Raw genomic sequence first — 13,038 nt, 5'->3', positions numbered from 1 at the left:
TTAAGTAGGTACATCTCCCTGGTGTGAATGCCCCAGTCCACGTACACACCCACACACATTCATGAATATCAAAGCGCACGCAAGAGACGCGCACATATCCAGACTCAGCCCGGCGGGAAGGGCAGACCTGTATTCGATTTTCCCTGCGCCGGCTGAAGGCCTCGGGCAGGTCATCCCAGTTGGTTAGCTTGATGTCCAATGGGATGAAACTCAAGTTCAGCGAAGCTCCGTCCTGAAAGATGAGGAGACAGAGACGAAGGAGACAGCCTGAAGCAAAGTTACCACCATCAAGTAAAGTATTGTAAAGTTGTAACTAATATTATTTCTAAACATCTTTAGCCTGACTTATAGTTTGTTACTCCACATTTGCCCTTCATCATCTAATATGAAGTCTTTGGAGGCAGCCATGCAATCTGTAGCTTTTGAAACATTTTAATTCCAGTTCAGTATAAAGTGCCAATTCAACACAGTCATCTCAAAGAGCTTCATATTTACACGGTAAATATTGAGGAAGAACAACAACCTCTGACAGAACCTGGCTCATGGAGGGGCAGCCTTCTGCATGACTGGCTGACTCCCTATACCTGTGTACCCGGATTTTCTCTAACCCCAGTTAGACGAGCCGTTAGTAAAGGGTAAGGATGGATGGAAAGAGACCTCAAACCAAACCAAAACAAACACAAGAAACCTCAATAATTTAAAATGGCCAGCAGAGGGCAACTCTTCTGGTTGCTGTAAGGTGTCCAGCAGTATAGAGGGGAAAATGGCCTTAGGTTCCACTGACCTGTGATCAGTGAACACTTTTCTGACAAGCTTATGTGCTCAGATGCTACTTTCAAGTCATACTGAATAGAACAGGAAGCTTATTTTGAAAATGCTAGATATAGCGTGAAATGGAGGCAGATGATTTGCTGTGGCAACCCCTAAAGAAGAAGAGGAGTACTGATCAGGCTGACAGCTCATTGGCTAACAGCTTATCAGTCTCAGGTTGTTAGCTAATGAGCCTGCTTTGTCCCTCGGTCACATCTAGTTTCAAAACACTAAGATCGCTACGACACAAAGGGGACTTCACTAAACAATAAGTGCTCAATTATTGCCATCGTTTATATGCAGTTTATGATGCTGACCAAGTTTCCTTGATGAAATGAGTTGCAGATCATAACGCGCAACTATATAGTTTTATTCACATACATATATATTTTATATACTATCTCTAAATTGCGTGTAAACACAGCCAAAGATACAAAATAATTCTGCTGAATTAGAAACTGTGCGCCTTCATGGTTATATGAGTTTTAAATAACTATATGACTATATTTATAAATGTACATTTTTATGTAAATTATATGCATTTATGTGTACTTATGTCAGTTCCTCACAACTGAGTCCACTAAATGAAAGCCATGAGACACAGCTGAATAAACACAGTCAGAAATACAGTAATGAGCTAAAAACATCTTAATTAAACTACGATAGACGTTACCAAGCTTCACATGTCATTAAGCCTTCCATTATAGTTTTAAACCTGCCAGGGAATCATTTGTGTATGACTGCCAACAGTAATAAGGATTACAGCTATGTTACAGATCAGCAACCATTCCCAAACACAGGCACAAGTATTGTTTTACAGCAGCCATATAAAGATTCATTCAACTAATATAAACTGATCTGAGAAACATGAATAATTGCATATATATAAAGTAATGGTAAAAACAGCTTAGCTATATGAGTAAAATTATAACAGCTTTAATACCTTGGTAAGTATTTTATATATTAAAATAGTTAAAATGAATTCACTAAACTCCCCCAAAAGCTGAGAAGAATGGGTAAATGGTAAAACCCAGAGCTCAATAAAAATGCCTCAACACTGGACCTCTAACCCTAACAAAATTACATGAATATTCATTTTTTGGCAAGATTCAATTCAATTCAATTCAACTTTATTTATGCAGCGCCAAATGACAACAACAGTCGTTTCAAGGAACTTTATATTTTAAGGTAGACCCTACAATAATACATAAAGAGTCATATGACCCCCTATGAGCAAGCACTTTGGTGACAGTGGGAAGGAAAAACTCCCTTTTAACAGGAAGAAACCTCTGGCAGAACCAGGCTCAGGGAGGGGCGGGGCCATCTGCTGCGACCGGTTGGGGTGAGAGAAGGAAGACGGGATAAAGACATGCTGTGAAAGAGAGACAGAGGTTAATAACAAGTATGATTGTTATGGATGAAGAGTACTTCATCCATGTGAGGTATCTGTTGTGTTATACCAGATAAAAAACTGAGAACCACTGAAGTAGATCATTACTTAGTCTTTGTATAAAAGGTAATGGATGCTTCATAAACATGTATAGCTATAGCCTATATTTTCCTTTGACAAATGCACTTGAAATTTGAATTTAACACTCAAATTTGAATTTTTTTTTCTCTGAGATACACATTTCCACCTGGATAGATTTCAAAGCAGAAGAATATTTAAACAATTCACAAGAAGCACAGAAACAGTAAGATCAGTTTTCTAGTTCCAGCAGGGACTAAAATCTTAGGTAGAAAGTGGTTTCAAAGCAACAACTGCTCACAGATGCCTCAAAACTTTTTCTTCCTACACCTGTGAGACGAGAAGTCTAACGGGATTTATATACTGTAGAGCTGTATTAGATATTTCTTTCTTTCGTACAGATTGATATGAATATTAATTCTGGATTAATTATCTGATATTTTCGTCATTTTTTCTGGATGTCAAATTATGAATAAATCACAGCGAGATGCAATAAAACTACCTTGAGGTTGTTTTAAAGGTGTTTTAGGCACACACACAATCACAAATCCACAATTTACTTGAAAATATTATAAATGATATTAAATAATAGCTTTATTAAGGTCCCAAATTCTATGCACAGTAAAAAAAATTTCAGTTTTGCTCAGGTACAGCACCACAATGGGTTCAAATGAAATAATCAAGTTGTGGCAGAAATGCAGACTTTCAGCTTCATGGAAAAATGTTCCATGATTGTTAATAGATTTACAGCCACACAGAAATATTAGCAGTAGCAGAAACTTTAGCAGTGTCCAAATCAATCTGAAGTATTTGGTGCATTCCTCCCCAGTTTTGGAACATTTTTTCCTTTGGATCTTCTACAAGATCAACTTGTAGAAGATCCAAAGCATGCCACATCATCTGTGAAACATGGCAGAAGCAGTGTGATCCACGAGCATGTTCGGCTGCCAATGGAATAGAAGTTTACTGAGGATGTGAACGCTGATAGAAGTAGCAGGAGGAATGCTGAAGAGTAAACGGCTTTACTCTGCTGAGATTTAGCCAAATGCTGAAAAACTTGTGGGACAGTGATTCATAGCACAGATGGCTGAACAGCAGCAAGACCCACAAACGAGCAACAACTGATGGCGCTGCAGTGAAAGCCTGGCAGAGCATCTTAAGGTAGAAAAATCAGCATTTGAAGATGTCCGTGGTTACTGACTGTATAAGACTGCATCCGAGTATTCGAAGAATTCTTATGTTTAAAACTGCATTAAAATCGGTGGAGTTCTTTGCTTTTTGTGGAGCACTTTACAGAACATCAAACAACAGCTAGGTTGGAAAATGAGCACTTTCAAGTCTGAAGTCGTTGTCTGCTGGAAAGGGGTGGACCCCTACTCCAGGTTGGAGATAAGTTGCTGTCTCAAGTGGAAAAGCTCAAGCATCTCAGGGTCATTTTCATACGCAGGAGGAGTGGAGCAGGAGGAAAACAGATGAACCTGTGCAGCTCCTGCGGTGGTACAAGTAATTAACTGGCTTGATATGGTAAACAGAACTCTGATTGTGAAGGTAAAGCCGTCAATTTACAAGTCAATCTCTGTTCCTACCCTCACCTCTGAGCTTCCTCATGAGGTGGGCGTCTGAGCTCATTTGTAGGGCGAGGATGAGGTCCTTAGCCATTAGGGAGTACAAAGCTGCTGCGCCACTGCATCAAAAGCTTAGGTGGTCTGCGAATCTAACTAGGATGCGTCTCCTGGACACTTCCCAGGTAAGGTTTTGGAAATGTCCAACCAGCAGGAGCTCATGAGGAGGAAAAAGAGAGAGCTGGACCTGAATAATTTAAATAAAAAGGATGGATGTACTGACATACGCAGGCAAAATACCTCAAATTATGTCACTGTCCAAATACTTATGGATCTGCAAAGAAGAAAAAAATCTGTAGTTTTGGCTAAGATACCCTCACTCCCACTCACAAGGCACAGAGAGAGAGACCCATAAAAACTATCAGAGGGTCTGTGAAGCAATAAATAGTGCTCGAACACGCAGTGACACCACTACACTGCGCACAGGCCCTTCATGCTTGGACGTTTCTGAGTGGCTCCTCGTGTTTTCCCTTCCAAGCAGTTGGTGAGACGTGGGATTCTGCCGCTGACTCACTGGTGTAACCGAAGCAGACAGAGATACAACCGTTCGCCGAGCGTGCATTGGAGCGAATCACGAGGCAGCGCCGTTGTTTCACTCGCCCGATGAGGAGAAATGTCAGGACAATACTGTGGTTATATAACTTCAAGCTAAGGAGGAGGGATACATCGCAAAGAACCTTGCCGACGCTATCAAATAAATGTTAACTATGTGTCAGAGAAGGTGGGCGTCTCTGTGTGAACTTTCTTTTTTCTCATTAGCTACAACAGAATAATTTCTTGTAATGCCGTGCATTTCTCTTTTAGATAGCAGACATTAATGAGAGCCATAGTCAAATGCTTGTCCTGCACTGTATCCTCCCAGTTCTTACAATCAGTTCTCTTCTCTCTGGGTGCTGGACACCTGGGCTGAGAATACTGCAATGTCTATGCTTAATGAAGTTTAGAGGAGAGGAAACAGTGTATCGATTTAGCTTAAAGCACCGCTTTTCATGTGGAGACTCTCTTGCAAGGATGACGTAAAAAGCTTGTGGATTACAACGCTCTGTTATCAGGAGACATGGGAAGTAAGTAAAGTTAAATGAGATCAGTGTCCTCTCCTCTCAGAAGAGCCACAGAGCTGTTTGGATCAAGACAAGCGGCCTGTAAAAGTGGCCTGTAATTACATAAACTAACTCCAGACAGCAAGGAGGATGAAAAACTAATACTAGTGAGTTTTTGAAGGGTTCAGGAGAGTAGCTGTCCACTGGCCATGCCTGCTTATCATAATGCTACTCCAAACACAGCGGTGACCTCATTTAAAAGGTTTAAGTTAAATGTTTCCAATGAAAGTGCACAGTGAGGGTCAATAAGTGAGGTACAGGTACCAGGTCCCATCGTATGCCCAACTACAGGTAATTCATATGTTGCTGTATCATTTGAATTATTTGATATCAGAAAGTTTTGATCCCAAGCTTAATCTCCAGACTGAAAACTTCATTTTTAGTCATCTGCTCTGAAGCATTAGGACTCAGCGAGCGTGAGGGCTGTAATTAATGCTGACATTTTAAACTTAGCTTGAAAGTTTGCAGCCCATGAACAGCGCTAATAAAAAGCTTTACAGGGTTCAAACTACAACTGAATAGTTCTTTAGGACTTGGGCTTATTATAAACCAAGGGACACGGCACTGAAGCCTGTTGAAGAGACAGGCTTGGATCTGAAAGCAGTATAATAACAGTATCAATACGTAAATGTTAACAAGTGGACTGCAGGGTGCTAGTTAACTTGCAAGACCCCTGTTAACTATTATAATGTTAGCAATTTGTTTACTGCGGTTTCTCAAACAATTCTGCCATGACGTATTTCAGAAGCTGAAAAAAGGCCAAAATACCTGGATGTGTTGCTCTCACCTATAAAACTCTCAGAGACTCTTAGTGAAATAGCCATGAATTAAACGCTCTTTAATCCTCACAGAGCCATAGAGCAACAGTACAACTATCTACTTCTCCTGTACAACTCCCGTGCGGAAAATAAAAAGTAACTGCAGGACCTAAACTGTCTGTAATTAGAAACCGAATATACAGTTTTGCAGCGTTCACATGCAATTAGTTTCATTGTGTGCTGTAGCTCATTCTGCACCAAAACTTTAGGGATTGTCTGCAGAGCAATCAGATTTTTAATTATCAACTTACAGAACTTGAATTTAGTTTCATTTAAATTCTGTAATCTGGCCACACTTTCTTTCTTTATTGGTTGCCATGGTAATTCCTGTGGTAACCAAGGAGCTCATTAGTGATCTTGCTTGTTTTATCCACCTTTATTCTAACATATGTTTGAAGATCCTGTTTCTCTTGTGACAGCATGCATGCATGCATTAGTAACAAAAATAATGAGCATTATGAAGAGGATAAAAAACCAGGAATAAACCCATAAGAATATACCTCACTGTAATTATAGGTAATCATACCGCAGCGGCTTGGAAGCATCTGCATAATCACTGTAAAAAATAACCACAATAAAGAACATTTACCAGGTTATTACTGCTTCATTAGCACTAACTACTGCCAATTTGAAGACCGACAAGCCACTTACCCTCAGAGTTAACTTCAATCAAACAACATCGACTGTACCAAACAAGAAAGAGGCTGATGGGCGGATTCAGGTAAAAGCCACAATCTGGTTTCAGCTCTCAGAGCCACGTCAGGCATGAAGATGATGGTCGGAGAGGACAGGCAGGAGGCAGGAGAAAGGATAAAGCCTAAAGGTTAATACCTGCCGGCAGCCGGCACATGGATTTGGAGATACAAATCAACATTAGGAAGTTTTTTTTTCCTCTTGCGCTGTACTCGCAGTGCAAAGACGCCCATGTGTTTATTTGGATTATGGTAAAATAAATATCATGGAGAGTCAGGGGAATGGTGGAGCGAGTTGTGCTGTAACAGCATGAAGCAGGATTAGAGCCCCGCTAGATGTGACTGAAAAGAGGCACACTATGCTTCCCACTAACAAGCTCATGAGGAAAGCAACTGAAAATATTGGTTTCATTCAAACATAAGATATTATTATTATTATTATTATTATTATTATTATTATATAAATAAAAGAAGTATGTTTATTTTCAGGTTGAATAAAATGATGATCAGCCAAAACATTAAAACCACTGACAGTTGCTTTTAATGGTCATCTCTTTGCAAAGCCATATGCTGCTGAGAAGCCCTTGGTCCTGGTGGTATTTACAATACTTGGACATACTTTAACATGTACCACCCACCTAAACAATGCTGCAGAAGAAGCACATCCCCCTATGACAATGCACCCTGTCACACCGCAAAGAATGCTCAGGAACGCCCCAGGCATTAACCCGGCTCCTAAACTCAAAATTCCACATGATGTCCTCAAACAAAGACAGTCCACTGCACCCCACTTTATATTCCACAGAAACCAAATGATCCACATCCAGCGTGCCTCCAGCACTATTTATTTAAGTGTATGTATAATTTGTACTCCTGATTATAGGACATCTGAAATATATTTAAACCTATGCATCCAATTCTTAAAGTCAATAAAGATGTTTGCTGTCCAATCATTCTACCACTAAAAAGGACTGCTCAAAGAAATCACGAAAGCCCAAAATGACCATGAAATTCATACTAATGAGGAGTGGATGTAAATTTCTGACCACAGTTTTACATACGTATACACACACATACCAAATACAGGGGTTAGCTTTCATGAGTGACTAAATCTGACAGACAGATTAATGCCCATTACTTGAAATAATTAATGTTTTAGCCAAGCATTGCTACCAGTGATAGCATGGAGAAACCTGCTCAGTAATATAAAAATAATGTGAGGCAATCGTGGTGCAGACTATTTCATGCCAATCAGACGGTGTAATCTGTGACTTTTTTCAGTTTCAAGTAAAGAAATGGGAAAGAAAATTGATACTTTGTTACTATTTTACATGGTAACAAAGTATCTCAGGATTGATTCTGTTATGTGAAGACAAAGAAAAAACATCCCTTGAATTAGGAGACTTTTTATGCTTTTTTAATGCAAGATCACTTGAGCAATAAGCTCCTTTGAAGCAAACTATAAACAAATGTGGGGTGGCTCAAGACATTGGTTTATTGTGGATATTAGCAGTGTTAGCATCAACTCTGTTCACTATCAGCTTTACAAATGTGCTAAAATAACTGACTTTGTTTTATTTATCAGCTAGGATCATGTATTGTGACCATGCATACTCATTTTTTACTTTTTTTGAAATATCGTGTCAAGAAGAACCCAAAAAACTGTTTTTTAGGTGTGGCCATTCTGAGTCCATGGGTAAATGGTCTTAGCTCCTCTGACCTGTGCCTTAAGTTCATGACTTCAGTTTCTAGTTTCAAGTCTTATTAATCAAAACGTGTAGTTTATAAAATGAAACTCTTCTTTAGTGTCCAGATGGATGATAAAGATGTTTTGGCTTCATAACAGGCTGCTAGTATACGAGAGTACAGTATCTCTCTGTTTACAGTCACTCCTGATGTTTGGTTCCAAAAAGCTAAGATGACGACAGTGAAAACGGGAAACAGAAAACCTTTAGGCGACGTCATTGTAGGTACGTTCATCACTTATACACAGTCTCTGGTGTTCGCTCATCAGGCTCACGTTGCACTGGCTTCTAAAAATATGGTTGCATCCAGTTTCAATAAAACCAAGATGATGATAACCAAAATGCCAACGTTGAGGCTTTACAGTCCAATAACCAAGGGTCTATCATTAACACACAGCTTATGGTTAATTGACTCATTTTTCTCTTCAAAGTCTTTGTTCTGCACTTCTCTGCTGTCACTAAAACTCCACATGCACATCCAAAAGCCTGATGAACGTATAGGTACTGAAGTCTTTCCAGATATTCTAAGAATAAAACAGTCATCGATGTGTGCAGGTCCTGACAAATGTGGATTGCTATACTGCTCCATTATTCAGTGGCCTGTCACATGTAACAACAGCGCAAGAAAAGTCTGAGAAATCACAACATGCCAAAGTAATTGTAGTCCAACATATGGCGTTTCTGAACTATCCTCAGGTTCTTCACCACACTTATCAGCTCTTCCTGGTCTTGACAGGAGTCAAAGAACCCACCCACCAAAGAGTAGGGCCAGTGAACCCTTGAATAAAACAGCTGTTTGCTGTGTAGTAAATGGATATAAAATTACTAATACTCTCAATATTTCTCATTCAAGCCTCTGTGACAAATCTTCCTCTGATTGTGCCTCGAGTAGCCCCTGTGTGAATACTTTGCCTTGTCCAGGATTATCCCAATGTGACAGCTTTCCAGCCAGAATTCCTCCACTTTATCATTTAAACGACAGCGGGAGACATTTATCTCCTCAGCTTATCGTCTCAGCCACGCGTACATGACACTTGTCTATTGCTGTCAGGTTAAGATTCCACTGGTGATTCAGTTCAGCGTCTTGCTCTTCTTTATGTAAAACCCTCTTGTCTCTTATCTGAGTTAGTGGGGAAGGAACTTGATCCCTCATGAATGAAGCAAAAGGGCGTTAAGTATCACAACGTGATCAATACAAAGGTCTGTTGGCAAGTGGCACTCGAGGGGAGTGCCAAGAATGCACAGGAGTGTAATCAGAGCCATACTGCAGTTAAACTTGCTTGTATTAGTCTGCTGGTGGAAGGACGCGCCACAAGCTTCAATGGTGGAAGGCGCTAAAAGAACATTTGGCTTGAATACTGAACAAAACACCTGAACTCTTCAAATAAAAGTGCCTCATGGGTTACTATTAGGCCATTTATATTAGTGCTGATTCTCCTGAACGATAGCCGTCGCCACTCAGACAGAACCTCTGCATCAGCACTGAAGAAGCAGTCAAAACCAGATGGGAAGAAATAAGAAAGTGTCATCTCGGCCCGTTATCGCAGTTCATTTCAAATATAACGTGTTACCGGTGACTGTTATTTTGGCTGCTGCACGTGTATTTGTAAAAGTTTCCCTCTGTCAATCATAGAAACATGATTTACTCAGATTTCTAGCAGGCAGGTTCCAGCAAAATATGTTTATAGTGCTGTGAAAAAGTATATAAAGTACTTCCTCCCTGATTTCAATTCAATTCAATTTTATTTATATAGCGCCAAATCACAACAAAAGTCGCCTCAAGGCGATTTCTTAGATTTTTGCATAATTGTTTCACTAAAAATTAAAATTCGAGAAAAATTATCCGAGTAAATGCAAAATGTAGTTTTTAAATGATGAAAAAGCTATCCAAACCTATGTGCCACCTAAACCTCATAAATGGCTGTGCCAGGACAAAAGTCCAGATAAATTAGGATTTTATCAGGATCAAAGCTGTGAGTGCAGTGCCAAAAATCCGGCAGTGTCCTCTAGCGCTTCCTGGACACCTACTATGTGAGGTTTATCAGGCATAAAATCTTCAGTGTCCTACAGAAGAGCTGGAGGGGGTAGCTGGAGAGAAAGAGGTCTGGGCATATCTGATTAGACTGCTGCTCCTGTGACCCAGATAAGTGGCAGAAATTGGATAGATGGAAGCTATCATGACATTGAACTGACTCAGTGATAACAGTAACATTTAAAACCCACATTACTGGTCATACTAAGGCCTCCAGTCACACAGACCAGTCAGAGACTACATAGAAAAATGATTGGTCGGCGAAGATGCTGTCATTAAATGAAATTGTTGAAAGAAGGTGTTACATCGAAAACCTCCTTGTGGTTGTTTTGGTTGCTATCAGATTGCCGCAATTGCCTGTATTTTGTATGGAAGACTCCAACTTCAACTTGTCTCCACACTTGCCAACTACTCGCTAAGACACGCGCTAACACTGTGAAGAATTTGATGCAAACCAGAAGCAGAGAATATGTTTCAAAATGTTTAACTTGAATCTTGAAGAGCAGTCTCTGCACCCTTATTCAAGTTTCACAACTACTTAACGAGTTTTTGCAGACAAATCTGTGTCTTCCATGCAAACTATAAGCGATTGCAGCAACCTGCTAGCAACTACGCAAACCCAAAGAGGTTTCTGGTGATGTTTGTTTTCCAAAACTTCCAACCAGCTGGGGAATATAGATTTTTCCCTAGCGACCAGTGGTTGCCAGGGTTTTACTGACCAGTCTCTACACCTGCATGACTGAGCCATAAGTAATACTAGTACTAATACGAATGCAAACTTTTTGTTGGCCCAGCCAAAAAAACCCAGATGCCATATACAGGGTTATTTTGGTATGTCAAGTTCAATATTTAAAACTGTTCGGCTGCCTCCTTCAGTTTTTACTTTAGGAATAACCTTTTGTGCACCAAATATATTAAATAAAATCCTTAGACGACCGCTTTACTGGCTGCTGACAAATACAGGAGAAGTGTAGATAAAAGAGGAAACGTTAGAAGGCGGCTTGGAAACTGGTGGCACCTTATTAAATCATATTGGCAATACGCTGGTAAATCCTAAACCTTTAATTTGTATTGAACGGAGGGATATGAATGGATTTAAAAAGCTTTTCTTTCACCTTTTACTCCACAGCAAAGGAGCCTGGTCCACAGAGGCAGCGAAGGTTGCTGCTTTACTATTTTTGAGAGGCAAAAGGAAGATCAATACAAGAGTAATTGGCTGAAATAAACCCTTAACAAATCTCAGCATTATTAATAAAATATTTTTTTCTTATGTCTTTGGAAGAAATCCATTACTGAAATTGACTTGAATGCTTCAGCAGTAATGCACGCACAGCACAGAGGAGGGGAAAAGGCAGCATGTGATGGAGTTAGTGTGGAGCCAGCACGACGGCCTTTGTTACTCGTTTTGGAAAATTTGGGGAGAATCATGCTGGGATCGTTTCTCCAGCATTCCCTTTGGAGCAGAAAATAGTCAGTTTCAAATATATTTGCACCACTGGACATACTGTATGTGGTTTAGGTCTGGGTAGCACAACCAAGAGGCAGGACACAGGACGTCCAGTCACTAGTGGTGAAGCACAGATATTACTTTTTACCAGTTTTTACTAGCAGTTAGCTTGTTAAAGTGTTGTAATGCTAAGAGAAGAATTGAAAATGCAGCAAAGGTTAATAAAGGTGCATATCAAGCATCATGTAGCTTTCATTATAGCCTGTTTTTTCCTGTTCGTTAAAAGCTCGTTAAAACTGCCTTTTATGTTGTTTCTACACTAATTAACTGCACCTGTTTTAATCGCAACTACTTTTTTTCTTCTTAAACTTTGACCAGAACAGCTGGTTACACTGATAACGCTGCAGATTAAATGATTAAAAACGATTATCTGCAGCTCAAACCTGAGCAGATCTTGAACATGGAATCAGGTAAATTTCACTAGAACATGAGGATATAAAAGAAAACATTAAGTGGACATCACACCTTTATGTGTACTTTTTTGGCTTTTTAGCTATTTTTTTGTTGCAAGAATTGAAATGGAGGATATTACACCACACGTCTGACTTTCACTTAGAGTAAGATGAGCTGCCGTCTCCTCACATTTAATGCAGCACAAGAAAAAGAAGCATTTTTTAAAAGCTTTGTCTTATAGAAATATAAGACAAAGTGTTATGAGAGTATTTATCAGCCAACAAGTACTGCGCAGGGGAGGAACGCAGCTGAAAATCATGATGTGGGTTATTAAGCTACTAACTAAACTACCCAAACTGTTGTGCACGCAAAAAACAAAAACATAACAAAAACATAACGTGGTGCTTTGCCTGTTATTTGTACTTTTGTTTGTGGCAGGAAAATATTTTTATTTTCTGCTGCAATTTAGTTAGCCAGTCACAGCCTGTCACCGTCACAACACGACAATGTGTTGTATTTGAAAATTCAAGTTGAATTCACTTATGTCCACGACAGATCCAGGGAAAATCCTGTCCCAGTATGAAAAGGCTCATGAAATAATAGAAGCTGGCAAAAAAATGTTTGAAAAAGAGTTATAATTAAACTCTTAGCTACAACTCTTCCACAGTTCACACAGAGCTGTGCAATATCACAAGTCAACTGTCAAGTAACTTGCTTTTTTAATACTTGAAACTTATGGATTTACTGCAAAACATCGAGAAATGTCTGTCAGAATACAGGTATTAATTAAGTCAGTGTTAGAATAATGTCTTATGATCTTGTTCAGAATCACCAAAACAAATGAACCAGCT

At 39.6% G+C, this 13,038-nt stretch overlaps 1 protein-coding gene across 1 annotated transcript in view; it reads right to left on the bottom strand.

The window, feature by feature from the left end:
• Positions 1–13,038, bottom strand: part of zranb3 (zinc finger, RAN-binding domain containing 3) — a 127,134-nt gene that overhangs the window by 32,997 nt on the left and 81,099 nt on the right. Inside the window, 1 exon segment of the mRNA XM_082525067.1 lies at positions 128–232. Within this exon segment, the coding sequence (XP_082381193.1) occupies positions 128–232 (105 nt within the window).

The sequence above is a fragment of the Aulonocara stuartgranti genome, assembly GCF_965226115.1.
Source record: "Aulonocara stuartgranti genome assembly, chromosome: 23".
Lineage (NCBI taxonomy): Eukaryota > Metazoa > Chordata > Actinopteri > Cichliformes > Cichlidae > Aulonocara > Aulonocara stuartgranti.
This window is presented reverse-complemented; position numbering and strand designations above follow the sequence as displayed.